The sequence below is a fragment of the Phalacrocorax carbo genome, chromosome 24 (genome assembly GCF_963921805.1).
Source record: "Phalacrocorax carbo chromosome 24, bPhaCar2.1, whole genome shotgun sequence".
Taxonomy (NCBI): Eukaryota; Metazoa; Chordata; class Aves; order Suliformes; family Phalacrocoracidae; genus Phalacrocorax; species Phalacrocorax carbo.
In genome coordinates, this window is record NC_087536.1 from 5,545,655 (window position 1) to 5,572,812 (window position 27,158).

Consider the following 27,158-nt stretch of genomic DNA (forward strand, 5'->3'; position numbering starts at 1 on the left):
AAGCCCTTCCCCTCCAGCACCCCAAAAACGCTGGGTGACCCCTTCCTGCATTGCACCTCCCCGTGCACCCCGCAATCACCAGACCCCCAACCTCACCGTCCCCTCCAGTCCAGCCACCGCCGGGGCTCCCTGTCCCCCCGTCTGCACGTCTGGGGGGTACCCTCCCCACCCCAAAAACCTGCTACCCCCTGAGTGGGTGCCTAAGGGCTTGGCTTCCCCCCTCCCCATCCAGCCTGTGGGGGTCTCATGGGGGAGGCTCCGGTGACGGAGCTGGATGCGGTGCTGGGTGGCGGCAGCTGGGCCGTGGGGGTGAGCTTTGAGGGTCCCCCCCCACCCACCGGCCCCATCCGCCTGGGGAGGAACGCCTGCTACGTCGTCCTGGCCGTGCTCTTCAACGAGGAGGTGAGGCAGCCCCCGCGGGACCCCCCACCCCAGTGGCGCCCAGTGCCCACCCGACCCCTCTCCGTCCCCGCAGGATGCGGTGCTGCTAGTACAGGAGGCCAAGCCCGAGTGCCGCGGGAGGTGGTACCTGCCGGCCGGGAGGATGGAGCCCGGCGAAAGCATCGTGGCCGCCATGCGGAGGGAGGTGAAGGAGGAGACGGGGCTGGAGTGTGAACCCCTCACCTTGCTGGCGTTGGAGGAGAGGGGGCCGGGGTGGATCCGCTTCGCCTTCCTCGCGCGCCCCACCGGTGCGTGCCTGTGTCGTTTGTTGCTCTGAAGGGGTGCGGGAAGGATGCGGCTCACCTGGTGCATCCCGTCCCGGGGCATCGGTATCTCCTGCCAGCCCCATGGTGGGCATCAGCGTCCCTTGCCAGCGCTGCGCCAGGTCATTGGTGTCCCCTGCAAGCCCCTCGATGGGCTTTGGCACCTCTGTTCCAGGCATTGGCATCCCCTACCAGCCCAATAATAGGCATCAGTGTCCCACGCCAGCCCTGTGCCAGGGCATCAGCATCCTCATCAAGCCCTGTGCCAGGGCATCAGTGTCCCTCGCAAGCCCTGTGCCAGGGCATCGGTGTCCCCTGCCAGCCCCATGATGGGTGTCAGCACACCCTGCCAGCCCCATGATGGGCATCGGTGTCCCCTGACAGCCCCGTTCCAGGGCATCGCTGTCCCCTGCCAGCACCATCACCAGCACTGACATCCCCCCACGCGCCCCGTGCTGGGGTACCAGTGCCCACTATCAGCCTCGTGATGGGGTCTCGGCGCCCCCACCAGCCCCATGACCAGGCACTGGCATCCCCTGCCAGCCCAGTGCTGGGGTCCTGCTGTCCCTCGCCACCCCCATACCAAAGCATCATTGTCCCCCCACCACCCCTGTGCTGGGGCATCGCTGTCTCTGCCCACAGGCGGGACCTTGAAGACCCTGGAAGAGGCTGACGCCGAGTCCCTGCAAGCAGCGTGGTGGGCTGGGGACCCCTCCGCGCTGCCACTGCGAGCCCCAGACATCCTGCCCTTGCTGGACCTCGCCGCCCGCTACCGCCGCAGCCCCCCGCACCCCCCCACGCTGCCGCAGGAGCTGCCCTGCGCCCTCATCTGCTTGCGGCTCCTGGTGGCCTTCGCCAATGATGCTGGGGACCTTTGGGTGCTGCTGGGCACAGCTGGGACCCCCCACCTGCCCATGGTGGCCTGTGGCATGTCCCTGGCTGAGTTCCACGGGGGTCTTCGCCTGCCTGTGTTGCAGCTGCTGCGGGACTGCCTGCCGCCGGACCCCCACCCGGGACCCCTGGGGCTGCTGGGGCTGCAGCACCGGGCTGAAGGTCCTGGTGGGGCCGACGGTGTTTGCTTCAACATGCTGCTGAGCATCCCACCTGGCAGCCCCGGGGCTGCCCCTCCCGAGCCCCGAACCCCCACTTTCTGCTGGTGGCGTGTGGAGGAGGAGAGCCTGAGGGAGAGAATCCTGCAGCGGCTCCGTGCTGCGGCCACGGTGCCTGTCCGTAGCTAGTGCCCGGTAAGCCCTGGCAGCCCGGCTTTGGGCATGGGGGGGGGGTCTGGCCAGGACATATGGCCATGGGGGTCCTGCTTGCAGTGCTGAAGCGGGGAGCCCTGGGATGTGCTGCCTGTGGCCTGGGGGATGTTCTGGGGCAGAGCACAGTGCCAGAGCAGAAATAAACCCGGCTGCTGCTTCTTGCATCCACCTGGCTGAAGTCGAAGGGAGGAGATGGGATGGAAGGGTGGGTAGCCTGGTTTTAGGGTACGCTTGGGAAGGGGGACGGGTGTGGTATAGATGGTGGGGGCGCAGCGTGTGGTGCTGAGCTCACAGCTTTATTGTAGCAGAGTCCCATCACCCAGGGGACGTGGTACCCGGCTGTGCAGGGTCCAGGGTGCACCGTCCCTTGCAGGCAGGAGCCACAAACACACACACACATGCACACACACACCCCCCCGTGCCCCAGAGCTGGGGGGATGATTGAGTTATTGCAGCTGAGGGGGTTGCATTGCCCCATGTAGGCTCAGGACAGCACCAGGCCCGTGCATCCCATTATTGCCAAAAAAATACCCATCGTGAGGTTGGTGGGGGCTCGGGGCAGCTCCGACATGGGGCAGGGCGAGCAGGAACCCACCACCCAGGAGGAAACACAGGACGGGTCAATTTGCACACAGCGGGGCCGCATCCTGCGCCGGGGAGGTGGCATCACCTCCAGGTTGGTGAAGGGCTCTGTGCCTCCTCTTCCTCCTTGCCAGGTGATGCGAGGCCGGTGTCCTTCCCAGGGTGCCATCACCATGCCTGGCTACTGGGGACATGCCGGTCTGAGCGGGGCCACCGGAGGCTACCGGCACATCGGTTGGGCCATCCCCAGTGGCCACCACAGCCCAGCTGAAGAGGGGGTGCTTGGTGGGGAGGCTGGGGAGCCGTAGCTCAGGGGGGCCCCTCTGGCGGTCCCTTGACCAGGGCGATAGCAGCCAGCTCCTTGCAGAACTCCTCCAGTACCACCACCCCCTTGAAGAGCATCGTGTGGTCCATCCTGCGGGGAGACGAGCAATGGGGGCTCTGAGGGTACACCCGCCCCCAAAGGGCAGGCATTGCCCCCATCCCATGCCCCCCCTGCCCCAGCACTTACTGCTCTCCGGGCACCAGCCCCATGAGCTGCTGGCGCACCAGGAGCAGCTTGGCCCTGAAATGGGGCACACGCTGGAGCCGCTGCATCAGGTCCCCGATCACCTGCATTGGGGGGGGGAGAAGAGTCAGGTCCCATTTCGAGGGGTTGTCCCCGTCCCCCCCCACCCCCAGCAAGTGACATTACCCTGACGAGGACAGAGAAGAGCGAGCGGCAGCCGGGTGCCAGGTTGAGGTAGGGGTCCAGCAGGTACTCGTGGAGGTGGGGATGGGGGAAGGCGGCCAGGCGGGACAGCACTGAGGTCACCTGCAGGTTCAGGCTGTAGGGCTGGGGTGGGGGTGGGATGCTCAGCAGGAGCTGGCATGGCCAGTGTTGCCCCTCCCCAGCATCCCCCGGTGGGGACTCAGCTTGGGGGTGTTGGAAGAGACCATGCATCGCCTTCCCATGGCTGTTGCCAGCCCCGGGACCCACAGGTCCAGGGTTTGGGACCCCCCCCATAGTGGGGGTAAAGTGGCCAAGAGCATCGGTGGCGTTTGCAGCCAGTGAAGTCCCAGTGGTGGGGACAGGCAGAGAGCCCTTTTGCGGGGGTAAAAGGCCCCCAGCCATGCCCAAGGCAAGGAGCAGAGGGCAGTAGGGACCCAGGTGCATCCCTGGCATCTCGACTGGTCACCCTCGTACCTGGTCCAGGATCCGGGTCATCCGGTCAAACAGCACCTTGAGGAAATGGCCCTCGTAAAATGTCACTTCAGGGTGGCAGGTGTCGAGGGGCCGGGGGGCTGGGGGCCACCCCCACGGGGCCGCGCTGGCACGGCACGCCTGGACCTGGCCGGGGGGGTGATGGTGGGTGAGAGGCAGAGCTGGGGGCTGGCACTGCTGGGGATGGGGACCCCCCACCCCGCCAGCCACTCACCATGCCCAGCGCATCGTGCACGTAGGTGTCGTAGCCACCTTCCTCCATGCACGAGGAGGTCTTTGCCTCCTCAGGGACCAGGCAGAGGAAGCTGGAAAAGAGGGGAGAGGGATGGGGAGGGTGATGCAGACCACCGCCATGCTGGAGCAGCCCCTGCAAATCCCTACCTGCTGACCACCTCGCTCACTTGTCCCTTCCCCGATGGGGCCGATCCCGGCAGAGGCTTTTTCGCCATCCTGAAGCCAGCATCTGGGAATCCATCAGTGAAATAGGGATCCTCCTCCAGGTCCCTGTGGGGCCGGAGCAGGGGCATGAGCCAGGTGGGTTGCCTTGGGGCTGCCCCCCTCGCCCTGCCCAACACCCCCCTCCCAGACCCCCCCAGCTCACAACCCATCCTCGTCAGGGTCCGGATCGGGGGGTCCGCGCTCATCATGCACAGGGGGGCCCCGCTGCAGGTAGCCCCTCGCCTCCAGGTTCCTCAGCGCCAGGTTGTGCACCACGTGCTCGTGGGGTTTCCGCAGGAGCTCCTCAAAGAGCCGCAGGCTGGCCAGGCTGATCTGCGGCACGGCGAGCGGGGTGAGACCACCGCCGTTGCCCCCCCCAGCATCGCCCATGTTTCCCCACCTCACCCCAGGATGGGGCTCACCTCATCAGAGAGGTGGTTGCAGCGGTCGATGAGGTGGGTGCGCAGGGGGTGGGGGGTGTCTCCTGGGGTCTCGGGCTGCCGGTCCGGCCCCAGTAAGAAGAGCACGAGGCGGTGGAGCAGGGGGGGCGCGCGGATCTGCCGCACCGTGCCCGTCAGCATGGCCGTGGCGCTGAGCACGGCGAGCTCAGACCTGCCGGGGACAGGGTGGGATGCCGCGAGGGGTGTCCTGAGGCAGCACCACGGTATCTCACAGCGGGGGAGAAAGGAGGTGCAGGCAAGGAGACCCCTGCGGTCCCAGCCCCAAGGGGGTCCTTGATAGAGAAACTCCCCCCTGGCAGCTGTCTCGTGCCTCAGACACTCACATTTGCAGGAGCTGCGGCTGCAGGATGCCCTGAAAAAACTTTTCCTCCACGGCCTCGGTGATGGCATCTGCCACGACCTGTGGGTGATGGCAGAGGCTGAGCCGCAGCACGGGCAGGGGGCTGCCGTGCTCTGCAGCGCATCCAGGTGCTTCTTACCAGGTGGGCGCCCATCACCAGCTCATCGAGGTAGTCCAGCCAGCTGAAGAAGGCAGCCAGGCTCTCCTTCCCCGGGAAAACCCCGTCGCTGGCAGCATCACCCTGCGACCTGAGTGGGGTAGAGGATGCGGGGCTGCAGCAGAGCCTCGGTGGTGCCTGGGGACCACCCTGCCCAGTGCCCACCCTACCTCCAGCTGGCCCTCTCCAGGGCGAGGATGTCGGCGGGGTCGGTGCAGGCGGGCACGGCGCTGTAGAGGTCACAGAGATGCTCCGTCAGCAGCTGGCACAGGGCGCTGCTCCGCACCAGGCAGGCAGCAGCCGCCTCCTGGGCGAGCCCGACGAGCAGGAGCAGGTTTTCCTGAGCCTTCAGCGCGACCCTGCTTTTCTGCGAGGAGGAGGAGGAGAGAGGCAGCGTCACACAACCGGCGGCGCCTGCCATCCCCTCCTTGGCCGCCCTTTCCCCCTACCTTGCTCTTGCAGAGCCCCACCAAGGACGTGACGAGGTTGCTGTCCCTGCGTGGTGGGGAGGGCTCGGGCGGGGGGTAGGCGGCAGTGCCCGGGGGATGCTCCGCACCCTCTTCCACAGGGCTGGCTGGCAGCTCCTGGCCTCTCCTCCCATTCAGGATGCTCTTGCCCTGGAGAGGAAGAGGAGCAGCAAAGCATCATAGCCACCATCTTCCACCCTGAGGAGCTTTGCAGTGTGGATGGAGCTGCAAAGCACGTGAAAAAAAGTCAATTAAACGAGCCAAACCCCAAAGATGAGCCCATACGTGTCCCACCAGCACAGGGCTGCCCGGGGGGGGATGCTCACCTCCAGGATGTACGCCAGCAGGGTGGGATCCTGCTTGATCTTTGTGCAGAGGACGGCCGTGAACTGCACCTCCTCCTTCTCAGTGCCAGAGCCCAGGCGGTCGCCGCTGAGCTGGAGCAGTTTCTGGCAGGGCAAGGAGGGGGCTGCTGGGCCGCTGGCTGCTCTCCCGCTGCCCCGTTACCGTGGGCATCGGATCCCGGCAGCGTTTGGCGGGGCTGGGGTCAGTCCCAGGACACGGCATCGCCAGCGGCGCTGCCAGCCGGGGCCTCCCACCGGGCGCGGGGCTCACCTGCACCGGCCTGTGCACGTTGAGGTAGTGCAGGAGCGGGTGCTGCACCTGCCCCAGCACCCGGCTGAAGAAGAGGAGGACCTGCTGCCTCATCCCGGGGGGATACTGGGAGGGAGACATCAGTGAGAGCCCAGTTACCTGTTTGCGTACCTGATTACCCTGTAATTGCCCCAAATCACCTGCTGGGTTACCCAGTCGGTGTGGGTGGCTTGCAAGAACACTCTCAGCAGAGACTGCAGTTTTGCACCCCCAAAATGATGCAAAAGGGCCCATGAAGCCCCCCCACCCAGGACCTCCCACCTGCCCCGGGCTCCTCTCCCTTTAATACTTAGGGACTGAACTCAGCTCTCTGAATTGAGCTGTCCTGCAAAAAATGGGGATTATTTCCTCTTTCCCACTGCTACAATGCTAGCGATGGGAGCAAACCCAGCACCCTGAAAAACCAAATCCTCACAGCCACGGAAGGGCCGGCGCGTGTTCCTGAAGGCCACGCTGCGCTAGGGTTTGCTTAGGTTTGATTAAAAGGCTATTTATAGGGAGCCTCGTTATTATTAGCAACAGAGGAACAGCGGAGCTGCTAAAGTTGGCCAATATTTACTTTGAGAGGGTGCTAAAGCCATCTTGCCCTGTGAACCCAAGCAGTAGCGTGCTTGTTGTGCAAACAGGCTGTGAAAAACACCCCATGCACGCAGGATGTGATGGGGTGCAAGAGCCGTTCAGAGGAGCTGCAGGAAGGATCCCAATGGGGATCTCACACCGAGCAATCCAGTCCCCTAAAAGCACCCAGACCAGCTCACGCTCCACAAACTCCCGTTGCCCTGCTAGAAGAGTTTCAAAGCTAAAATTATTGAACAGCACCACGCAAAGCAGCTGGAAAAGGCTGTGGGTGCTGCAGCACAGCGGGGCTCGCCCCCCCCCGCCCCGAAGCGGCTTTCCCGTGCCCGTACACCCACCTCTGCCTTGCCCAGCGTGCCGAGGGTCTCCAGGACCTTGTGCTGCAGCAGGTACTCGAGGCACGGCCCAGCCTCCCCCGCCGGGCGCTGCTTCTCCTCGTACACCAGGATGTCCAGCATCTGCTTGAGGCGCCAGGGGATGTCCGTCTGTCTGGCGGGGACACTCTCGTCTGCGGACACAAGAATCGGAGCCTGCTGCATGGGCAGCGTGCAGCCAGGCTCAGCAAGGGGAGCAATGCGTGGTGGGGGGTCCAGGTGCAAACGTGGGGTGCTTGCAGGCAGCACCCCGAGCCGTGCTGGCCCAGAATCCACCTCCACCGCCGTTAGCGAGGACGACGCTAGATGGCAATGTGATGATGGAGTCCCAGCAGCACTTGAGGCTGCTCCTTCCGCTCATGGCCTAGCAAGCTGCCGGCTGTCCCCGCTGGGGCCAGAGCTGCTGTTCCGGGGGGCTGCGGGGTGCTGCCTGGCACTGCCAGTCCTGGAGACCCTCCAGCATGGCCCAGGAGGGGAAGGAGCCGTGAGGGTCAAGTGGGAAGGACCGTGATGCCGCCAGGGACAGGGCTGAAACTCTCCAGGCCCTACTTTTAGTGCTCCTGGAGAGGGACATGCCCCAGCCTGCAATCGCTCCCAGGAGAACCCGCACCCACCCAAACACCCCATGCTGACCCCGATGGTGTGCAAGGATGGTCGGGACTGGGCAGGGCCAAGCTCTCAGCTGGATAAGTCCTCCTGGGGTATGGGAATGGGTGTCCCATGGGAAAGCCCCACGTGCCAGGTCAGCCACGGTGCCCTGCTACTGCATGGGGTCCTGCCCCAGGGCACGGGGTCCCGTCCCAGGGCATGGGAACCCCCTCCCTGGGCACAGGGACCGTGATACCAGGCGATGGGACTCTATCTTAAGGCACAGGGACACTCTCCCAGGACACGGGGACCCTGTTCCCACACCACAGGGACCTTATTCCCACTCCCCAGGGACCCCATCCTAGGGCAGAGGGACCCGCACCCCACTCACCCGTGGCCTCCAGGTAGTAGCCAGTGATGCCCTTCCAGTGCTCGGTGAAGGCTTCCAGCAGGTCCACGCTGGGTTCCCGCTGCGCATACCGGGGTCAGGGTTAGGGGTGCACGGAAGCCCTCCCCGCTCCCGGTGTGTCCCGTCCGTGTGTCCGTCCCCCCCCTCCTCGGGCCCCGCTTACCGTCTCCACCGCCTGCTGCAGCAACGCTCCCAGGCGGCTCAGCATGGTTGTACCGCGGCCCCGGCCCCGCACCCGGCCCCGCACCCGGCCCCGCACCCGGCCCCGCACCCGGCCCCGCACCCGGCCCCGCTCCGCTGCGCCCCGGCGCGGTGGCTCCGCCCGGAGCCGGGCGGGGAGGGCGGCCCGGCCGCGGTACCTCCCCCGGCGGCCCCGCTCCGGCTCCGGGCTCCGGGTGGGCTTGGGGAGCGAGGGGGGAGGAGGAGTTGGGACACACACACACACACACCCCCCGCGACGGGGATGGATTGGGGCGGAGGGACTGCGGGAGCGGTGAGGGATGGAGGCTGGAGGGGTGTCGGGGCTGGGGGGGTTGGAGGGGTATTTGGGGTGGAGGGTTTGGAAGGGTCCCTTAGCCCTAAAAATACTCCGGGGGTGGGGGAGGCAGCCTGGGGTGGGGAAGGACCCCCCATGCACCGGGACGGGGATGGCCCCCCTTCACACCTCGCACCGGGATGGGGATGGACCCCCCCCATCCACAGCTTGCACCGGGATGGGGATGGACTCCTGTGCACCGGGATGGGGATCGGCCCCCTACCCACACCTCGCACTGGGATGGGGACAGCCCCCCATGCACTGGGATGGGGACACCCCCCCTCAGATAGCTCCCCCCTCCACACCTCGCACCAGGATGGGGACAGCCCCCTGGGCACACCAGGCACCCCCCCACCAGCTCGCCTCTTCCCGCGGCGCGACCTGGCAGAAGCCAAATTTTAGGTTTGGTTTTTTTTTTTAATCCTTAAAAAAAATGTTTCTACAATTAAAAACAAGCCATGACAAAGGCAGCTGCTGGAAGGCAGCCCAGGGCCCAGCCCAGGGCCCAGCTCGGGTCCCGCTGACGCCAGGGAAGGTGCAATGAGGTGCCCTAAACAGCCCCCACCACCCTGTGTACCCCTCCCCACCCTGGTTCCTTGGTCCAGGGTGCATCTGCACCCACCCCTGCAAGTGGGTGCTCGCGGAGGGGGGACTGGGGTGCTGCCGGTGCACCGTCTCAGGGACAGAGCTGGTGACTCATGAGGTTGCAACCGGGAAATCTGTGCCTCAAAACTAAGGTGCTGGGATGGGCGAGAAGGCAGCAAGCCTGCGAGGGGCTCGCCGCCCTCCTGCCCTTGCGCCAGAGAAACTAGAAACCCACAGAAGATGGAGAGTTTATATGTTATATATATATATATAAAAAAAATAGATGTGCGTAGTTGTAGTGTTGATACTGATGGTTAAAAAAACAGATACCAGGCTGGTGCTGCACGATCCACGTGCAGCCCTACATTCTGCTGAGAGATGCAGACGGTCTGGCAGGTACGTCTGCGGGGCGGATGCTGCCCCGGGGCTGCTGCAGCGCTGGTCACATCGCAGACTTCATCTCCCACTCCTGGAGAGTGAGCAAGATGGGTGGTCAAACCCCTCACATCCCAGCCCGGCATGTGGTACCCGGCTCACCTTACCTCTGCCCACCCCACGCAGCTCCCGGCCGGTACCTTTCTCTTCTGCAGCACTTTTCCCTTCTCAATGATGACTGGGGAGGGAGATGGCTTCAGGGCGCTCTTTGCCGACGCTGTACGCTTCAACAGCGGTGTGAGGAATGAGCCCTGCTGGAAAAACACAGCGGAGAGAGGGCGATGCCTGCCCTCCCGAACCCTTTGCACGCCCTGCAGCCCGTGCCCTCCCTGGTGTCCATCCCCCGTGCCCCCCCCCCCACCTCGGAGCCAGCCGAGCTGGCGGTGGCAGCGATGTGGCCCTTCAGTGACTTGCCGATGGCCAGCAGGTTCATCTCGGAGCCAGCTTTCAGCCTGCCCTTCATGCGGCAGGCCCTCTCCAGCTGCCCCACCTTCTCCTCCAGCTTGGGGAAGGCTCTCTTCCCTGCAAGGACAGCAAGGGCGCTGCCAAGCCCGGGGACCCCACGACCCCACCGGCTGCTCGCGCAAGGGCCAGGCACCCCCCAGCACAGGGACAGAGCCCCTCTGAGGTCCTACCTATGAGGATATCCAGCCCGTCCCGAGCCCCTTTCCTCTCAGGCAGTGTCAGGGTGCACTGGGACTGGGAGAGATCCCTGCTCCAGAGCTTGGGGCTCACCTTCACCCGCTGCGGGCTGGCAGCCCTGCCCTGGAGAGCTGCTGCTGATGCTGGGGAGGAAGGGCAGAGGAAGGATGCTGGGAGGAAGGGCAGAGGAAGGATGCTGGGGAGGAAGGGCAGAGCAATCACGGCACAACACCGTGCTCATGGGCACCGCAACCTCCATCACGGCACATGGGACTGGGGTGCCCAGGGGGACCCCGCTGCTCCCCTCAGTGGAGCATCCAGTCCCGGCTCACCTGCCTGCGAGGGCAGGGTGCTGCCCGGGGTGTTGCTGCAGGCACCGGTGGGCAGCGCAGACACGGGTCTCTTGCGCTGCCCTTGCACTGCTCGGTCCAAGCTCTGCTGCTGTGGAAGGAAGCCCGGGACAAGCCCATGGGCAAGTGATGGTGGGACCCCATCTCCCTTGCCCTGGGGCTTGCTTGGGGGGGCAAAGGTGCATCAGCAGAGGTTACCAGCTGCTGCAGCCGCTCCATATTGGAGTAGAGATGCTTGGGGGCCTCAGCAGGTGGGAGCTGCCCAAAGGGGTCGTCCATGTAGGTGTTGGGGGTCGAGACACGGCGCAGCAGCAGCCCGCTGCAAGCAGGAGGGGGGTCCCGTTAGTCCCATTACTGCCCGCAGCCCTGCAGCAGGGTGGGAGGGCTGGGGCTGGCCGTGCCCCAGCCAGCATCTCCTTACCCTGCAGCAGGGCAGCCGCTGGCATCGCCCAGCCTGGGGGTCTCGGTGCGGGGGCTGTCACTGGCCAGGTCCCCTCTTCCCCTGGCCCGCAGGGTCTTCAGCCAGGCTTCCCTTTCCTCATCTGAACAGGTCTGGCGTGGGGCAGAGGGTCTGGGCTCAGCAGGTCCCCCCCAGTGAGGGGGGTGGGGGGCTCGGGGGTGCTGCAGCGGTTGGTCACCTGCAGCAGGGCGAGCTCCCGGCCCCGCTGGGCGATGCGGATGCGGAGGCGTTGGGGAGAGCCGGCGGCCACCCCCGGGGAAACCTCGCAGCTCTCCAGCCGCAGGGCGCAGACGGGGCGCTGGGCACCGCCGGGCTCGGGGAACATGCGCAGGGCTCCCTGCCGCACCGCGCACCACAGCCGCTGCCACCGCCCGCGCAGCCGCACCGCCAGGAAACCTGTGGGTCCATCCCCTGTCAGCGGTGGCACGGGGTGCAGGGACACCCCCTCGCCCAGTCCCCATGCACCGCACCTCCTTTAGCGTCCTCTCCGGGCCGGGGGCTGCGGGCTGGGCTCTGCCGGGAGCAATCTTCTTCCTCCTCCTTGCCGAGCTGGGACCTGACAGCCTGAGATCCAGAGAGCCCAGTCTCCTGCAGATTTTAAGCCCCCTGCACCCTGACCCCCACCCCACGGCGATGCAACCCCCCCCCCCAGCATCACCCGACAGGGACAGTGGGACAGGGAATTGGGGTGTACTCTCAATATCCCCGGCAGCCCCTTCCCTGTGGCTGGGTTTCCCAGGGGAGGACAAGCGGCTCACCCTGCCGAGCCTTGAGGAGGGTGATGCTGGGACACTGATGGCTGCCAGCCCGATCGGGGCATCGCTGCTGACCTCTTCGATCACCTGCCAAGGGAGAGAGGGAACACTGCAGCCCTGGGCTCCTGCTTCCCCATCTAATGGGGCTCCAGGCACCCCCAGGACGGGAGAGGAGCTGGGGACAGATGGGGTCGTCCCCAGCCACCCCAGGAGCACCCCAGCAGGTCTGTGCCCCTGTTTCTCCCTCCTGCCCATGCAGAGCTCTGCCAGGCTGCAACACCTCCAAACCTTCCTCCAGTCCTCAGCCTGCTGCCGGCTCTGGAAGCCAATGACCAGCGCCTCGCCCGCTGTCCCCGTCACCTTCAGGATGTGCGGCATCTTCTTGCCACGCTTGGCTTTGTAGGCGACGTGGCAGCCCCGCAGGTCCAGCTCCAGCACCGGCTGCGGGTCTGCGGCACACCTGAAGCACTGTGGAGGCACGGTGGGGTCAGCAGAGCTCGGGGACCCATTCCCACCCTCCATCCATCCTCCTCCGGCCGCTCACCAGCAGCACGTGCTCCCGGATGATGAAGAGCTGCTTCGCCCACTGTCCCAGCCAGCGCTTCCTCCAGAGGAAGCCGCAGAGCTGCGCCTCGGGGTGACCAGGGGGTTCAGCATCGGGGCCAGCGGCCAGTGGCCGCCGCAGGTAGTGGGCACGGTCCGTCACACCATCCTCATCCTCCCCGTATGACTCGTAGTGGCTGCTGTCGCTGTCGGCACCACCTGAGAGCCGGGATGGTGTTAGGGTGCTGGGTGCATGCGGGTGCCGGGGAGGGGGCGCGGAGGGGTGCTCACCAGAGCCAGTGCATCTGCCAGGGCCAAGGGGTTCGGCATCTTCATAGGAGTCGTCAGCTGGTGGGGATGGCGAGACACCCGGCACCTTGCTCTGGGGAGAGAAGGGGAGCTCCAAAGGTGCTGCCCTGGGGTGAACCCCACGGGGTCCCCAAGGGGTGGCTGGAGGGCTCTGCCTGGGGCTGGCGGGCAGCATGGGAATCTTCCCAGCCTGGCCAGACCCCTGCGTGAGCGAGGCTGCAGTGCAGGGATGGGCACTGGGTGGCCCTCTCCCATCCCCTGTCCCATCCCTGTGCTGCTGGCCGAGCCCCACTGCACACCCGCAGCCCCCCAAACTCTCCACCGCCCACCCTTACCCCTCCATGCCGGCTCAGGGTGCTGGCTGGTCGGTACTCGCAGCCTCTTCCTCCTGTTGCATCCACTGTCCTGGTTCCTGGGGGGAAAAGCGGGACTGGCAGCGATGTGCCAGGTCGGCGAGGAGCCGGGCATCCCCGGCCGTGCCCGATGAGCCGCCGGCGGAGATGGGGTACGGGTCAGAGCGAGCGACTCACCCGGGCTGGCCCGGCCCTGCGGGGTCCCCGGGGAAGGGGAGAGGCAGCGCATGATCATGTACTCTGCATCCTCTGCTGCGGGGGGAGCGCCCAGTCACAGCCCTGCTCCCGGCCCCTCCCTGCTGCCCACCGGGCACTAACCAGGGGCCACCCCGTGCCCCCCCCCCGCCCACAGATCCATGCTCACACGGGGGGCTCTGCAGCCGGGAGAGGAGATCGGCCACCGACTTCTTCTTGGCCCGAGCTGCGGCGCTGAGGCTTTCCCGGTCCAGGATGAGCAGGAAGGACCGCAGGTCCGACAGCAGCTTGTCCAGGTCTGCAGGGGACAGGGACGTGCCATCACACCCCGCCAGAGGAGGGGGCAGGCAGGGATACCCGTCCCCTGCCCGCTGCACTGGGCAGGGCTGGAAGGGGGTCTCTGATGCTGGGCAGACAGACATGGGGGTTACGTGCCCCGTGCCACCGGCCGTGCCCCCGCTCCCGGCACCTGCCCCGGCTCTGCACAATCCCTCTATTGACGGGCCCGGGGTGCTGGGGGAGGATGAGGAGGGGGGACGGGGACCTGCGCCGCTGAAGGCTCCTCTGTGTGCGCTCACAGAGCGGGTTTGTTCCCGGTTGGGCGAGGGGAGCCGGGGATGGGGGCCGCGCCGGGCAGCCCAACGTGCTGCTCCTCTGTGCTGCGGAGGAGGAGGAGGAGGAGGTGGCATGGCACATGGGAGTAGCTGATGAAGCCGCTCCGGGCATGCCGAAAATGCTGAGTATTCACCCGCTGCCCGCTCCAAGGGCAGGGAGCGGGGTCAGGCCGGGGACCCTGACCCTGCTGTGCCAAGAGGGAGGGATGGAGCAGGACAAGGAGCTGTTTTGTGCCTCCTCACCCCGGCCGGGGAAGCTGGGAGTCCTGTGCCATGTGCAGCAGGGTGGGACAGCCCTGCCTCTGCCCCATGGCCTCCCCTGGGGTGGGGAAGACCCAGAAGGGCTACAGGCATGGGGAGAGGGTCCCTCCAGCCCCGAATGGTGGCAGCCCTATCAGCTCTGGGTCCAAGCAGGGGTTTCCTGTGCTGGAGGAGCACATGGCAGAGCAGGACCATGCACACCCCCAGCCTGGCCCCTCGCCCCGCTTCTGCAGAGGCCCCTCGCCCTGGGCACCTCCAGCTGCCACTGCAGGAGTGGGCAGATACCCCCCGGCCCCCCCACCCTGGGTCGCTGCCTGCCTCCCCCCTTGCTCTTCCCTGCTGTGCATCTGGAAGTAGTTTGCATCGCTCTGCTCCGGCCACTCCAGGCTCTGCTCCCTACTCCCAGCTCGGATAAAAAGTTGCAGACCCACTGTCGAAACCCACTGCCTCCTGGCATGGGGCCTGGCTGTGCCGGCTCCCCCCACGCCGCCCCGCTCCATTCCCAGCCTCCCTCCTCGCCGTCCCCTTGCCATCTCCCGCAGGAAGAGGGACAACACACAGCTGGCTGGGATGCTGCCCTGGTGATGCCCCGTAATGCCCTGGGTGACCCCGGCATCCCTGTGCCCTGCCTCTTCCCTGCATCCCACATCGATCCAGGCTGGTGGGGATGCAACGTGCCCCCAGAGACAGTGCCAGCCCCCAGGGAAGGTGAGGGCAGGTGGGGTGAAGGAGCCCACTGGTACCATGGGTGTTACAGAGGACGTGGGAGAAGCTCCTGTGGAGATGCTTGCATGGGGGGGAGCACTGTCCCCCTCGCCTGGGTCCCCAGCCTGGGGAGCACACACCCTTGCCCGGGGGGAGAGGAAACATCTGGCAGGGCAGTGAGGCTGAGCAATGCCGGAGCTGGGCCCAAACATCTGGATTTCCCTGGAAACTGGGGAAGGGAAGGGGGGGACCAGCTCCCTGTGGGGGACTGGTGGGGGGGGCTGGGGCAGGGGCTGGCCGAAGGGACCTACGGGCAGAGTGTGAGCGTGGGGAGGATGGGGACCGTCCCCCGTGCCCGGTGTGACTGGCTCTTCCTCTCCCTCCCTCTCTCCTCTCCTCCGCCCAGGCCGAATTCCTCGGCAATGACATCTCTGTCCACTCACCCCCTCAGCCCTCCCTGCGTCCTCCCCCTGCGCTCCCCCCCGGCCAGCCCCGATGCCCTCGGTGGGGCTGGGGAGCCGTGCCCAGAGGTGCCTGGCCATGCCCACAGCCTGGCGCGGAGCAGGCAGGAGCTGGGCTCGCCCACGAGGCCGTGCCAGCTGCCTGCTGCCGGGGCCAAGGGAAGGCAGCCGAGATGAAAAACAGCTGCCTCGGTCTCCAGGGCGGAAGGAAAACGCCCCCCCCCCCCAAAACACACAGCCGTCTCCTAGCAAAGCGCTCTGCTCCTGCAGGACATGGCCCAGCCCGACGGCATCCTCATCCTCAAAGGAGGAGGAGGAAGGAGAGAGCTGCCCAAGGGATGCCAGGGGAGCGCAAGAGCCCTGGGTGATCCCAGCACCTGGGGGATTCGGGGCTGGCACCTCTGCCCCGTGGCCACAAGCATTTTTCTCCGTGCAACGAGGGGCAAGAGGTACCTGGGCTCAGCCCTGCTCCCCAGTGGGGCGCAGGGGGGAGCAGCATCTCGGGGACACCCCAGGGCCCTGCTCTGGTGCTTGAGGCGGCTCTTGCCCAGCATGGGATGACTCAGAGGAGGAGGCTGGAGGCCGCCCCAAGCTCAGAGCTGCTCCTGGCCGCAGCATGACCCATCACTGCGGGGAGGCTCTGGGCCATGGCTCAAGGGCGGAGGCGCTCCCCCCACGGCCCCTGCGCCCCCAAATTGCCCCGGGGGGGTGCTGGCAGACGCGCTGGCATCACGCACCCTGCCATGGCACTGTGCACCGGCACCCCGCTGTGTTCGGGGGCACCCAGGCGCTCCATCCCTGCTCTGACACCCCAAGCCCTGACACCCACCCTTCACTCCTGGCACCCCTTCCCCCCCCAGCACCCATCCCACCTCCCCAGACCCCCCAATTTCCCCCTTTTGCACACTATCCTCCTTCCCGTGCACCCCCTTTCCCCTCCCACACCCCATTTGCACCCTTACACCGCCGTGGGCACCCCCACGCCCTTCTCCACCCCCACGCAGCCTCACGCACACCCTCTACCCTCTTTTTCCACCCCTTTGCAGGCTTGCAACCTCCCCCCCCGCCAGCCTCGCACCCCTTCGTACCCCCCACCCCCCCTTACCTCTCTGCCGGGCCATGGTGCGGGCGCGCTCACATCGCGGCGGGATCGGGACCGGGATCGGGACCGGGATCGGGACCGGGACCGGGACCAGGACCGAGCTGGCCCGGCTCGGCTCGCACACGCCCTGCGGGCCCCCAGCACAGCCCGACCGGGGCGGAGGGGAGGCGGGGAAGGACTCCTCATCCTCCTCGGAGCACCACCGCCATCTGCAGGGACCCGGGGCCGGGGGCGGGCGGGGAAAAAGCAAAGCCACGGAGCCGGGCTGGATAAAGCCATTTCACCTTTAATTGTAAGCAAAAAATCACTCTCACGCGGATTCTCCGACACCAGCAAATAAAATAAACTCTAACAAAACAGAGAAAGTGGATCACTGTAGTCCAGTCAGAAAACAACCCATATTTATATATATATTTATAGATATGTCGTTCGTAGAGTAGCAGTGAAAGGCAAGTATGGGCCAGTGATTTCCCGATAAATTACATTCTTTACATCCCAACAAGGTCTAGCGGCTGGAGAGTGGCTGGAAACAGAAACCGGGGAGCGTGGGGGGTTGGGGGGTGTCGGGGCAGAGGGGTCCTGCCCAAAGAAGAGGGGATGGGAGAAGAGGTGTGAGAAGGGAAGGTGCTGCCTGGTGCCGAGCCCTGCCTGCACGGCCGCGGGGGACCAGGCAGCGCTGCCCAGACCCCAGCGGCCACGGTGCCCGTGGAGCCGTGCCCTGCTCCGTTCTGCCTGGCTGCATCGCCCCGGTGCATCGCCCCATTGCCCTGGCTGCATCGCCCTGGTGCATCACCCCGCTGCATCACCCCGCTGCGGGCGCATCTGCAGTTACAAATGCAGCAGAAGCTGCCCCAGGGTCCCACTGAGACCCCCGCTCTGCCACCCCCTGCCCCATCCCACAGTGCTTCACCTCGCCAGCATCCCAGCCCTGCCCTCCGCCAGCCCGGTGCCGGGCAGGTTTTGGCAGTGTATGTGTCCTTGCGGTCCTCGCTGCAGCAGCTGGCACAGGAGGGACCGGGGGGGGATGTTAAAATGGGGCCTGGAGGGGGGCAAGGCGGGATGCTGGCCTGGCTTTGCTGGGAACACATCGGTCTGGCAGTGAGTCAGCCCCCAGGCTCTTCCCAAGTCTCGGGGTGAAGGTGCGGGGGCAGAGGGGCACCCCGGGTGCAGGGGCTGGAGGCAGCTGACACCCCACTGCCCGCACACCGGAGCCGGCACGCTCTCAGCTGGCCAAAAGCAGAGCCAGGCACTGCCTCTGCCAGCATGCTGAGGGGGAGAGGGGGGCACAAAGCACAGAGACACCCCCCCCACACCTCCCCTCCTGGCTGAACCGTGCCTGCTCTGGGGCAGGGTCTGCCCCCAGCCCCATCACCCCGCTGCAAGCTGGGCACCAGAGGCAGGTTTGAGCCCCCCCAAGCCCTTTCCCCGCAGGAGGAACGAGGTGGGGGGCAGAGCCGGGGGGCTGGGGGAGAGGGGAAGGGGGAATCCTAGTAAAAACCGGCTGAGAGCCCTAAAGCGGTTACACGGCGCGACACGGACTGAGCTCGGGGCCGAGGCGGGCTCAGAAGAGGAAGGCTTTCTTCTTCAGCTCGTTGCGCTTCCAGAGGGCCAGCTTGCTGAACTCCTCGGGGGGCATCTCAAAGACCCGCAGGAAATCCTCGGGGGAGAGGTGCCGCTGCGGGAGGAGAGGAGGGTGATGGGGTGCCGGGTCCCCCCCTCCGCACCCCCCTGACCCCGGTTCAGCCCCTACCTCCAGCCTGGTCCTGTCCACGCCGGGCGGCAGCTTCACTCGGCCTCTGTTTGTCACCATCAGCATTTCGTAGGGGTAGATCTGCAAGGGTGGGGGCTATAAGACCCTCTTCCGAGCCCCCCCATCCCTGCCCAAGCCGCCGCAGCCCCCAGCCCTGCTCACCTTTTGCTCCAGCATGCTGGGAAGGGAATTGCCTCTGTCCATGCGCCCACGCTGGCCGTTCTGAGGGGGCAAAGCCCGATGTCAGCTGTGGCCCCCACCTCCCCAAAGGCCTTCCCTCTCCCACCCGAACTGAAGCCAAGGTGATGGGCTCCAGTGCGAGGACCGGCACGCCCACCCTCCCCACCTCCAGCTCTCCCCACTCCTCTCCACGACCCATCAGAGCAGTGGCCCCAGTGTCCATCCCCCCCCACCCTGGTGTACATCACCCTCTTGTGGGGTCTCCGTGCTGGCAGCCAGACGAGTGCTTACCTGTAGGCCTAGAAAACAGAGAGGATCAGGGCTCAGCCCCGGGGACCCCCCACTATGTCCCCTCATCATCCTCCCTCTGGTGATGAAAAGCCATGAGGGGTGGTTTTCCACCCTCTGCGAAGCCCAGGCTTGCCCCAGCATCCCCCAGCCCTGGGGATGCTCCCCATCACTGGGGACACCCCTCAACCTCCAGAACATCCCAGCATCCCCCGGGACATCCCCTGCATCCCCCGGGATGTCCCCTGCATCCCCCGGGACATCCCCTGCATCCCCCGGGACGTCCCCTGCATCCCCCGGGACGTCCCCTGCATCCCCCGGGACGTCCCCTGCATCCCCCGGGACGTCCCCGCATCCCCCGGGACATCCCCGCATCCCCCGGGACATCCCCTGCATCCCCTGGGATGTCCCTGCATCCCCCGGGACGTCTCCGCATCCCCCAGGACGTCCCCGCATCCCCTGGGACATCCCTGTCTCCCCCAGGACGTCCCCTGCATCCCCTGGGATGTCCCCGCATCACCCGGGACATCCCTGCATCCCCCCAGGACATCCCCCCATCTCCATGGTCACCCCCACGCCATGGGAGATGCTCACCTGGACTGCCCTTATCGCTGCCTGCCGAGCTGAACTCTGCCGACTGCAGCTGCAAGGGGAGAGGGGACAGGGGACAGCATCAGAGCGGTGCCACCCCCAGACCCCGTCCGAGGCCGCGTGGCCCCAGCAGCACGGGGGCAGCCGCCTGCCCACTCACCCGGGTGAGGGTGCTCCTGCCGGAGGCGGGCAGCGAGGAGCTCTTGTAGCTCCCCATGTGCAGAGCTGCAAGAGAGCAAGAGGCGGTCAGAGGTGCAGGCAGGGCCGCAGCACCTGGCAGCAGCGCAGGCAGCCGGAGCCACCGGCTGGGGAAGGGATGCGGGACAAACATCCCACGTACACGTGTGGAAGGGTGTCCGGTCTGGCAGCGAGCGGGTTTTTCTCCGGATGGGGAGAGATTTCTCCATCTCTTCCTTCAGGATCATCTTCCCCAGGTTGGAGGTGATCTGGGGATGAAGGGACGTGGGTGGGTGTCAGTGTCAGCACATCCTCAGCCCCTTGCAGGGTGCCCACCCACCCGCTCTGCCCCACACCTTGCTCAGCTCCTGCCTCTGGAGCTCCCGCAGGTTCTTCATCTCCTCTGTCAGGTCCTCCTCCTCCTCCTCCCCTCTCTTGGAGGCCATCCGCTTCCTCCACTCCGTCTCTGGGGGAAAAGAAGGGGTGTTATATCCATCCCCAGCATCCCTGTGGGGTCTCTGTGTGGGAGTAAACCCCCTGGTGCAGCCCCTGTTCCCCACCTACCCACGACAGCCAGGGATGGGGGGCATGGCCAGTAGTCGGTCTCGATCTTGGCAGGTTGATTAGGGTCTGGGGGCTGCGCCGCTGGGAACTTGGAGGATTCGATGATCAAGTCCTCTATGAGATGCTTCCCGTGGTGGGGGCCGGGATGGTGCTCTGCGGGGCACAGGGGGGTGAGGCAGCGCCCTGGGGTGCCCCGTCCCGTGGGACAGACACCCCCTCTCACCTTTCTGCCTGTAGATTGGAGGCTTCTTGTATATGTTGAGCTCTGTTGTGTCAGTCTCTGCAAGGAAAAAGGGGGTTGGAGGCTGGGAAGAGGGAGCTTATGGCTCTGGCATGGTGCTTGCCTGGACCCCCTGCCCGGACACCCCTGGTCTGCGCCGGTGCTCAGGATCAGGCAGTGCTGGGGGAGGGTCACAGTGCTGGGGGGGGTCACGGTGACGGGGGACCATACCGGGTCGGTGAAAGTGCTGCACGCTGCTGCGGGCCGAGCTGCTGCCCTGGCGAGAGGAGGGCTGCGGGGTGCTGCCGGGGGTCCGGCTCTCCAGCCACTCCCGGATGACCTGTGGGCAAGCGGGGCCGGTGAACAGCGAGACCCCAGCAATTCGGCTTCGTCCCCCTCCTCCTCGGAGTCCCCACGTGCATCCCAGAGCTGGGGCAAGCGGTGTCATACTCACCTCTGGCGATGGAGGAGGAGAGATGGATTTGGGAGACAGGGAGCGCTGCAGAAGGCAAGAAGCGATTTATTCCAGCAGCCCCACATCTGCCCTCCAGGACTCCTCTGTCCAGGGGGCTTCCCCCCACTGTCCCCTAACACCAACTGGGGGACGCAAGTGGCCCCAGGGCACCCTCACCTCTCGGCTCCGGGGCAGCTCCACGTGCTCCATGAGCGAGTAGGTGAAATGGGGTTCATAGATCATCAAGTCAGGGCGCTCGATGTCCAGGATCGCTTTGTCCTTGGGGATGGCGGCCAAGTCCTTGTAGCCCAGAACCTCATTGTCCATTTTGGCCTGGAAAGAAGGGAAAACACCTCCGTTTCTGGGTGCAGAAAGGGATCGCTGGGGAATGGGGAGGGCTTCCCTGGGGCTGGCACCCTCTGTGGTCCCTCTGGGGTGATGGAGGAAGTCTGGGGAGGCACATCCTGACCCCACGGATGGAGGGATGTGGGGGGGGGGGAGATGCGAGCGACCTCTTACCACGATGCTGGACGGCGATCCGGGGACGCTGGACCCGCGGGAGGAACAGACGCTCCCAGGGGAGGTCAGCTGTTGCTGGAGGGAAAAGGGGAGACTTTAGCAAACCTCATCCTCAGCACGGCCAGCCCAGAAAAGGGCTCAGGGTCGTGGTTGGGACCCCGGGGCATGGCAGGGCGGCCCGGGGACACTCCTGTGCCCCACGGACCTCAGTGCACCGGGGCAAAACCTCCTTGGGGATGGGGTATTTCTGGATGGGCGCTGGGGTCTCCTTTGCTCCAGCGTTGTGGTTCAGGGCAGGGGACACCCGGGAGGTGACAGTGGCTTGGCCAGGACACGCTGCCACTAGATGGTGCTGCCAGGCTGGGCTGGGAGGAGGAGGAGGAGGAAGGCAGGGCCCTTCTAGCATCATCCCAGGGTGACTCTGCCAATGTCCTTGGCCACCAGCCCCTGCCCTTGGCCAGCAGCCCCAGTGTGCCTTCCCTAGGTGCAGGGCTCCCCACTGCCTGCATTCCCCCAGCATCCTGCCAACCCTCAGCACCCTGCCCACGCCCCCCAGCACCCTGCCCACAGCCCCCAGCACCCTGCCCACGGCCCCCAGCACCCTGCCCACGGCCCCCAGCACCCTTACCTTCTGCAGTCTTTCCATTCAGCTGCGGGCTGGAGAGGCTGTGTCAGTCACAGGGTCCTGCATGGGGAGAGCGGGGGCTTCAGGGCACGGCCAGGGTGGGCACAGAGCGCCCCAAGGTCGGTCCCAGGGTGAGGTGCCTGAGGACAGCAGGGCTGGCTCCCCACCGCCCTCCTGCCATGGGGCTGAGCCCGGCAGCCCCCCACACACTGGACCCTAATGCAGCATGAGGCCGGCGTGGCCCCACTGTCAAATACTGATGCGCTGGTAGCAGGACAGGCTTGCTGGGGAATGCCACCATCCCCAGGGTGGCCGAACAGCTCCAGGTCTGCCCCGGCGCAGGGGAGAGGCACTGGGGCATGCCAGACCCCCACTCACCGCTGCCTCTGTGGCTCCACATCCCTCTGGGCACTAACGCCGGGCTGGGACTCGGGTGCCGCCTCTGCAACGGAGACGAGAGAGGCGACAGTGGCTTGCAGGATGACAAGGGTGTGAAGCTCAACCTCGTCCTCCCGCTGTCCCTGCAAACCTCCCCCCCACCGGTGCCCGCAGCACCCTGCCCTGCTGCGTGCCACCCCTGCCCGTGCCGGCTGCCGGCCCCGCTGCCCGTCCGGCGGCGCGGCGGCTGCTGACGAGAGCTGGCAAGCAGAGCAGAGGTAATGAAGCCCTTTGTCCACCGGCAGCGAGCAGCCTCGAGAAGGCTCCAGCGGGACGGGCGTGCTGCACTCAGCCCCTGCCCCGCAGCCCCCCGGGCCTGAGCCCTCCCTGTGCTTTAAACCCACAATGCCACACACAAAGGGGAAAATTCCCTATTCTCCTCAAAACTTCTCCTTTCAGAGGGGAGGGCGTTAGGAAAACCTCGTGCAATCCAGGCAACAACAGCAGCGTGGAGCCCTCCAGCCTTGAAGCCCCCCCCATTGCTGCCCTAGCAGCCTGTGCACAGGGCTGGGGAGATGCCACCGCCTCTGGGGACCCCAGCCCCATCACCCTCCAGCCCCACGGCTCCCACCATGGGCGCAGAGCCCATCTCGGCGGGATGCAGAGAGGGAGAAGGACCAGATCTGACAAAGCCCGGAGCATCCTCCAGCTGCTGGCAGCCAACCCTGCGCGAGGTACCGCCCTGGGCTCGCTCCTCCGAGGGTCGAGCCGGGACGAGAAGGCTCTGCCGGCAGCTCCGGGCTTGAGCCGCTCCATGCAGTCATCATCCCTCCTTTGAGACCGCTCTGCCACCAAAAAACCCATCTTTGGCACCAGGAGGGGGTCCAGACCCACTCATACCCATGCCCAGCACCTCCCGGCCCTCCCAAGGGTCTGCAGGACCCGGTGCCAATGGGACGGGCACCCCTGGACCGGCACCGAGCACGGCACAAGGCGGCATTGTCCGGGCGAGCAGCGGCCATCCCGCGCACCCATGAGCTCACACTTTCCAGCGGCAGAGCCAGAGCAGTCCCCCGCCTCCGGCTCGCGCCCCACGGGGCTGGGGGCACGGGTGGGCTGGGGGCAGGCGGCGTGGACACGGTGGCACGCAGCGGCGGTGGCGGTGAGCAGATGGATGAGATAGCAAATAGCAGGAGGCAGAGGAAGCGGCAGAGGCCGGCGGGAGGGTGGGTGCGGGGACGGGTGGATGCGGATGCTGACGGGGAAGGAAAACAAGCCTGAGCCAGGGGTGCGGAGAGATGCCGTGACGGAGCCAAAGGGCTGGCGAGCGGTGCCGGGGCTGCACAACCAGATCAGGCACGGTCGTCTCCCCCTGGCTGGAGGGCCCGGGGACACCTTATCTGAAGCAGACAGAGCCACCGCCCCGATGGCAGCCTCTCTCCCCATGGCAACCTCCAATCTCCCTGGCAGCCCTCGCTGGCAAGTCCCCCACATGCTCCCTTGCTCGCCAAGATAAGGCCGACGCGGCACGTGTTTGGGATTTTCCTGGCCAGGAGGGTGAGGGGAAGCGGGGCAAGGTGGGGTAACGCCATGACCCCCCTCCCGGGGTGATGCTGTGGGTACCCACGGCGCTTTGCCGGAGCGGGGAGAGAAAGGCGCCGGGTTGGGATGCATGGGAAAAGGGAAAACAGCGGAGGGAGGGATGGACAGATGGACACACCACGTGCCGGTGGGGCGTGCCGGTGGGGCTTGCCGGGCTGCAGGGGTGCTGCCCCCCCCCGCACGGCACCTCCCAGGGGGGAGGGGGGGCCGGGGGGAGGGCTGCCGCTGCCGCGGGAAGAGGCCAGTTCCCTCCTCCCCACCCCGAGGAAATCCGGATTTGACTTTTCGCAGCCGCCAAAGCCATCAGCGCCCGGCGCCCGGGCCAGGGGCCAGGCTGCACGAACCCCTGCCTCGCCCAGAGGGGAGCAGGCAGGGACCCCCAGCCTTCCTTCCTTCTCCCTTGTCCTCCTCACTGCCAGCCTTGCCTTTGTCGTTGTGCTGGGCATGAAAACTCTGCCGCTGCCCCGGCTCCCCGCCAGCGGCGGAGCAGGGGGACACGGCGGGGTCACAAGTTCCCCGAACAGACGGTTCCCGCCAGCCCTGGGAACGGCTTCTGGTACTTCCCAGCCCAGCCCTGGCCTCCTCCTCCTCCTCCTCCTCCTCCTCCTCCGGCTGCAAACCCCAAATAAACACAGCTGGGGAGAGGCAGCGAACATCCTCCCCACCTCGCCAGGGGAAACCGAGGCACTGCCACACACGGGGGCCCCATCAGCAACTCGATCGCGGCGGGGCCAAGCTGGCGGGGAGCACGTGGGTCCCCGACCCGCGTCTCACCGGTGTCTGGTTCCTCCTTTGTCCTGTTTCTCGCCCTTTCCCTCTCCGCCGGAGCATCGCCCGGCAGAGGAGAGCGACCCTTTAGCTATTGACAGCCCATCGCTTCCGTGCCGTTGCACCCTGCCCGGCACGGCCCTGCCGAGGGACGCCTCGGTGGCCTTAAAAGCCATCAGCTGCCAGTGCCTGGCCCCTGGGATTTTTCCATCCCTTGGGGAGGAGAGTGCACCCTGCCCAGCTCCCCTCCCGTGGACGCAGGGCTGCTCCGTGCCTCAGTTTCCCTGCCTGGGGGGGAAACAGCAGCAAACTGCCCGCCCCATCCAGGAGCAACTGGAGATGAAGGGGGCATTTCCACCTCCTCCAGCTGCTCATTTCCTCCCATCCGAGGGATCTGGGCAACCCAGCGGCTCTCCTGGCCACCAGCCCTGCCAGGGGGCTACAAGCCCCCCTGAAAGTTTCAAGTGGGGATGTGTGGTGCTCGCCTTAAAGCTCCTAGATGGGGGGCTCCATCCCTGGCCCTCCGTGCCCCGATGGCCACGCCACAGCCTGCTTTGGGCAGCAGCTCACGTGGCACATAATCTGGGATTAAAATGGGATTAGCCTGCTCATCCCACATGCAGAGGGGCCGGGAGGGACCCGCCGGGGGTGTGTGTGGAGGCTGCGGCCCTCTGGGGCTCCCAGCACGGGTCTGGTGATGCCCCCGGTCTCTGAGGACCCCCCAGCTCTGCTGGCCCCGGGCACTGCCCTGCAGGATGCCCTGCATTGAGCGCCATGGGGTGGCGGGTCCCTGGGTACCCTAATGCTGGGCATGGGGCCACCGCAGCGAGGCACCCACCTGGCAGTGGGATGCAGCCAGGGGCTCCCTGGGGCCAAGGTGGCAGCTGGTGGCCCAGGTCTTCCCAGGAGAGGCTTGGCTTAGCCCTGCCTGACCACCTACCTGCACGCCCACGGCCACGAGCTGACCCCCCCGGCTTTGCACCCCAATTCTGCCCCCCACCCAGGTAGCTCCCCCAATGCTTTGTAGCAGTAGGGCGATGGGAGTTTGGCCTCTCGGTGCCTTGCCAGTGGGGCTGGATGGGGCCAGGAAGAGTAGGGGGGCTGCAAAGTCCATGCCCATGGTGAGACCCCGACTTCCACAGCCCCACCACACTGTATACAGGGAGCATCAAACCCCATCACAGCCTGCAACTGGGGGGAGTGGGATGGGGGTGCCCCCCAAAAAGCAAGAGCGCTGAGAGCCCACAAACTCACTCCACAAGTGGGGCTGGGAATAGCTAAGCTGCTCTGACCTCCTCCCTTGGGATACGCGGTGCCGATGGCAGTGCCCCCAGGGAAGGAGGACAGGGGGTGTCCCTGCTCCGCTGGCAGTGCCCGAGCCCTGCTGGGGGGGTGTCCCGGGGGGTGTGGGGTGACGTGGGGTGCTGGGAGCACTGCAGAGGGGACACGGGTGGGAGCCCTGGGAGGGGTACCCCCGTCAGCGATGGAACCTGTGTCCCCATGTCCCCGCCTCGGGTCACCACCCTTCCTGTCCCCACGGCCCCCCGGCAAGGGCAGCTGGCTTTGCAGTGCCAGGCGTAGGGAGGGGGCATGGCTGCACCCCATGGAGAACATGGGGACGACGAGATGTGGGGCGGTACCCAGCCCCCTGGGGAGCAGGGGCTACGCAAGGCCAGGGGAGGGGGAGCGGCGACACCGCAAGGCAACGGTGCCGACCCCGATGAACCGTCCCCCCCACCCCCCCTTCCACCAGACACCCCTGGCTGTGTGTCCCCCACCCACGGCCACCTCCCTCCCCTCTCCCCAACGAGCCACGCAGGGCACAACCACTCACCTAGGGACGGGAACACCGCATACCTCCAGCCGTGGGGAGCTGTGGGAGGACGCCCCTCGCCTCCTTTGCTCGCCTGGCCACCAAATTACCCCACGGGCTACCGGGCCGGCTGCCCTGGCTGCGGCCGAGCCACCGCCGGCACGCTGCGGCACGCATCCGAGAGCGTGACGGGCAGGCGTGCGAGCGTGCGAGCCTATCTCCCAGCCCCAGCACGCCAGCCACGCCGATAACCGATGCTGGGCGCTGGGTAGGGCGTGCGTGGGTGCATGGGTGGGTGGGCGCGTGGGTGGGTGCGTGGGTGGGTGCCGCTCGCCTCTCCCCACCTCTGCTGCTGGCTCAGTCTCTTTCCGAACAAGAGGAGAATTAACCGGCATCATGACGAAGCAGTATTCGCTCCCGCCGCTGCTCGCTCCCGCTCCCACCTCTTCCCCGGCACAAAGAGGGAGGAAAACATAAATAAACCCGGCCTGCCCCGCTGCCAGAAATAAGCCGGCTGGTGCCGGGGGTCCCCAGCACCCCCTCCTCCAGCCCCTGCTGCAAACAGAGGATGCAGGTGGGGATGGCATCCCCCGCCCCCACCCCACCCCCGGCTGGGGTTTTGGCACCCCCACACCCTGCAATGCTGAGCAGGGGGGCTGAGCACCCCACGGCACGTGGGCTGGGCTGCGGCAGGGTGGGTGGTGGGTG

The 27,158-nt window shown here is 66.4% G+C and overlaps 4 protein-coding genes across 14 annotated transcripts; 1 reads left to right on the top strand and 3 right to left on the bottom strand.

Moving 5' to 3' along the window:
* Window positions 1-246: 246 nt before the first annotated feature.
* Window positions 247-2,130, top strand: NUDT18 (nudix hydrolase 18). Its single transcript, XM_064472559.1, has 3 exons — window positions 247-402; window positions 476-689; window positions 1,347-2,130. Exons 1-3 carry the CDS (start codon window positions 247-249, stop codon window positions 1,940-1,942), a joined length of 966 nt encoding a protein of 321 aa, XP_064328629.1. The 3' UTR covers window positions 1,943-2,130.
* Window positions 2,131-2,225: 95 nt separating this feature from the next.
* Window positions 2,226-8,503, bottom strand: FHIP2B (FHF complex subunit HOOK interacting protein 2B). Of its 3 annotated transcripts, none has more exons than XM_064472557.1 (17): window positions 8,380-8,502; window positions 8,199-8,277; window positions 7,184-7,353; window positions 6,231-6,335; window positions 5,942-6,064; window positions 5,598-5,765; window positions 5,319-5,515; window positions 5,131-5,239; window positions 4,975-5,051; window positions 4,613-4,802; window positions 4,357-4,523; window positions 4,134-4,256; window positions 3,967-4,057; window positions 3,735-3,878; window positions 3,243-3,383; window positions 3,060-3,160; window positions 2,226-2,963 (listed from the first exon to the last, which is right to left on the bottom strand). In XM_064472557.1, the coding sequence occupies exons 1-17, from the start codon at window positions 8,422-8,424 to the stop codon at window positions 2,858-2,860; spliced, it is 2,136 nt and encodes a 711-aa protein (XP_064328627.1). In that variant the 5' UTR covers window positions 8,425-8,502; the 3' UTR covers window positions 2,226-2,857. The 3 variants fall into 3 exon arrangements, with proteins under 3 accessions (XP_064328627.1, XP_064328626.1, XP_064328628.1); XM_064472556.1 differs by having other exon boundaries at window positions 4,354-4,523; XM_064472558.1 differs by lacking the exon at window positions 3,243-3,383 and having other exon boundaries at window positions 4,354-4,523; window positions 8,380-8,503.
* A 1,076-nt stretch (window positions 8,504-9,579) lies between these two features.
* Window positions 9,580-16,695, bottom strand: LOC135317034 (actin filament-associated protein 1-like). Of its 7 annotated transcripts, none has more exons than XM_064472563.1 (17): window positions 16,525-16,692; window positions 13,548-13,676; window positions 13,361-13,435; window positions 13,166-13,260; window positions 12,813-12,903; window positions 12,523-12,740; window positions 12,267-12,446; window positions 11,982-12,065; window positions 11,694-11,811; window positions 11,402-11,619; window positions 11,185-11,315; window positions 10,962-11,082; window positions 10,746-10,851; window positions 10,407-10,556; window positions 10,133-10,293; window positions 9,912-10,025; window positions 9,580-9,805 (listed from the first exon to the last, which is right to left on the bottom strand). In XM_064472563.1, the coding sequence occupies exons 1-17, from the start codon at window positions 16,538-16,540 to the stop codon at window positions 9,779-9,781; spliced, it is 2,034 nt and encodes a 677-aa protein (XP_064328633.1). In that variant the 5' UTR covers window positions 16,541-16,692; the 3' UTR covers window positions 9,580-9,778. The 7 variants fall into 7 exon arrangements, 6 of the variants coding, with proteins under 6 accessions (XP_064328633.1, XP_064328634.1, XP_064328635.1 ...); XM_064472564.1 differs by having other exon boundaries at window positions 10,746-10,854; window positions 13,166-13,242; window positions 16,525-16,691; XM_064472565.1 differs by having other exon boundaries at window positions 10,746-10,854; window positions 11,694-11,787; window positions 16,525-16,691.
* A 92-nt stretch (window positions 16,696-16,787) lies between these two features.
* On the bottom strand, window positions 16,788-26,719 carry DMTN (dematin actin binding protein). Of its 3 annotated transcripts, XM_064472571.1 has the most exons (17): window positions 26,472-26,714; window positions 22,268-22,331; window positions 21,893-21,949; window positions 21,265-21,339; window positions 20,923-21,078; window positions 20,746-20,790; window positions 20,523-20,631; window positions 20,295-20,351; window positions 20,072-20,224; window positions 19,864-19,973; window positions 19,671-19,776; window positions 19,491-19,555; window positions 19,334-19,382; window positions 18,743-18,750; window positions 18,434-18,493; window positions 18,272-18,352; window positions 16,788-18,196 (listed from the first exon to the last, which is right to left on the bottom strand). In XM_064472571.1, the coding sequence occupies exons 3-17, from the start codon at window positions 21,908-21,910 to the stop codon at window positions 18,083-18,085; spliced, it is 1,206 nt and encodes a 401-aa protein (XP_064328641.1). In that variant the 5' UTR covers window positions 21,911-21,949; window positions 22,268-22,331; window positions 26,472-26,714; the 3' UTR covers window positions 16,788-18,082. The 3 variants fall into 3 exon arrangements, with proteins under 3 accessions (XP_064328641.1, XP_064328637.1, XP_064328640.1); XM_064472567.1 differs by lacking the exons at window positions 16,788-18,196; window positions 18,272-18,352; window positions 18,434-18,493; window positions 26,472-26,714 and adding an exon at window positions 23,311-24,398 and having other exon boundaries at window positions 18,629-18,750; XM_064472570.1 differs by lacking the exons at window positions 16,788-18,196; window positions 18,272-18,352; window positions 18,434-18,493; window positions 20,746-20,790 and having other exon boundaries at window positions 18,629-18,750; window positions 26,472-26,719.
* Between the last annotated feature and the right edge of the window lie 439 nt (window positions 26,720-27,158).

Coding starts and splice junctions, on each gene's coding strand:
- NUDT18 (XM_064472559.1), top strand. CDS start 247: ATGGGGGAGGCTCCGGTGACGGAGCTGGATGCGGTGCTGGGTGGCGGC. Junction 403..475: donor CCGTGCTCTTCAACGAGGAG/GTGAGGCAGCCC, acceptor CCGTCCCCGCAG/GATGCGGTGCTGCTAGTACA. Junction 690..1,346: donor CTTCCTCGCGCGCCCCACCG/GTGCGTGCCTGT, acceptor CTCTGCCCACAG/GCGGGACCTTGAAGACCCTG.
- FHIP2B (XM_064472556.1), bottom strand. CDS start 8,424: ATGCTGAGCCGCCTGGGAGCGTTGCTGCAGCAGGCGGTGGAGACG. Junction 3,879..3,966: donor TGCACGATGCGCTGGGCATG/GTGAGTGGCTGG, acceptor CCCCCCGGCCAG/GTCCAGGCGTGCCGTGCCAG. Junction 3,161..3,242: donor TCTTCTCTGTCCTCGTCAGG/GTAATGTCACTT, acceptor CCCCCAATGCAG/GTGATCGGGGACCTGATGCA.
- LOC135317034 (XM_064472561.1), bottom strand. Junction 10,855..10,961: donor TGGAGCGGCTGCAGCAGCTG/GTAACCTCTGCT, acceptor TTCCTTCCACAG/CAGCAGAGCTTGGACCGAGC. Junction 10,557..10,745: donor CACCCTGCCCTCGCAGGCAG/GTGAGCCGGGAC, acceptor CTTCCTCCCCAG/CATCAGCAGCAGCTCTCCAG.
- DMTN (XM_064472571.1), bottom strand. Junction 20,225..20,294: donor TCCAATCTACAGGCAGAAAG/GTGAGAGGGGGT, acceptor TGTGCCCCGCAG/AGCACCATCCCGGCCCCCAC. Junction 18,353..18,433: donor CCAGCATGCTGGAGCAAAAG/GTGAGCAGGGCT, acceptor CCACCCTTGCAG/ATCTACCCCTACGAAATGCT.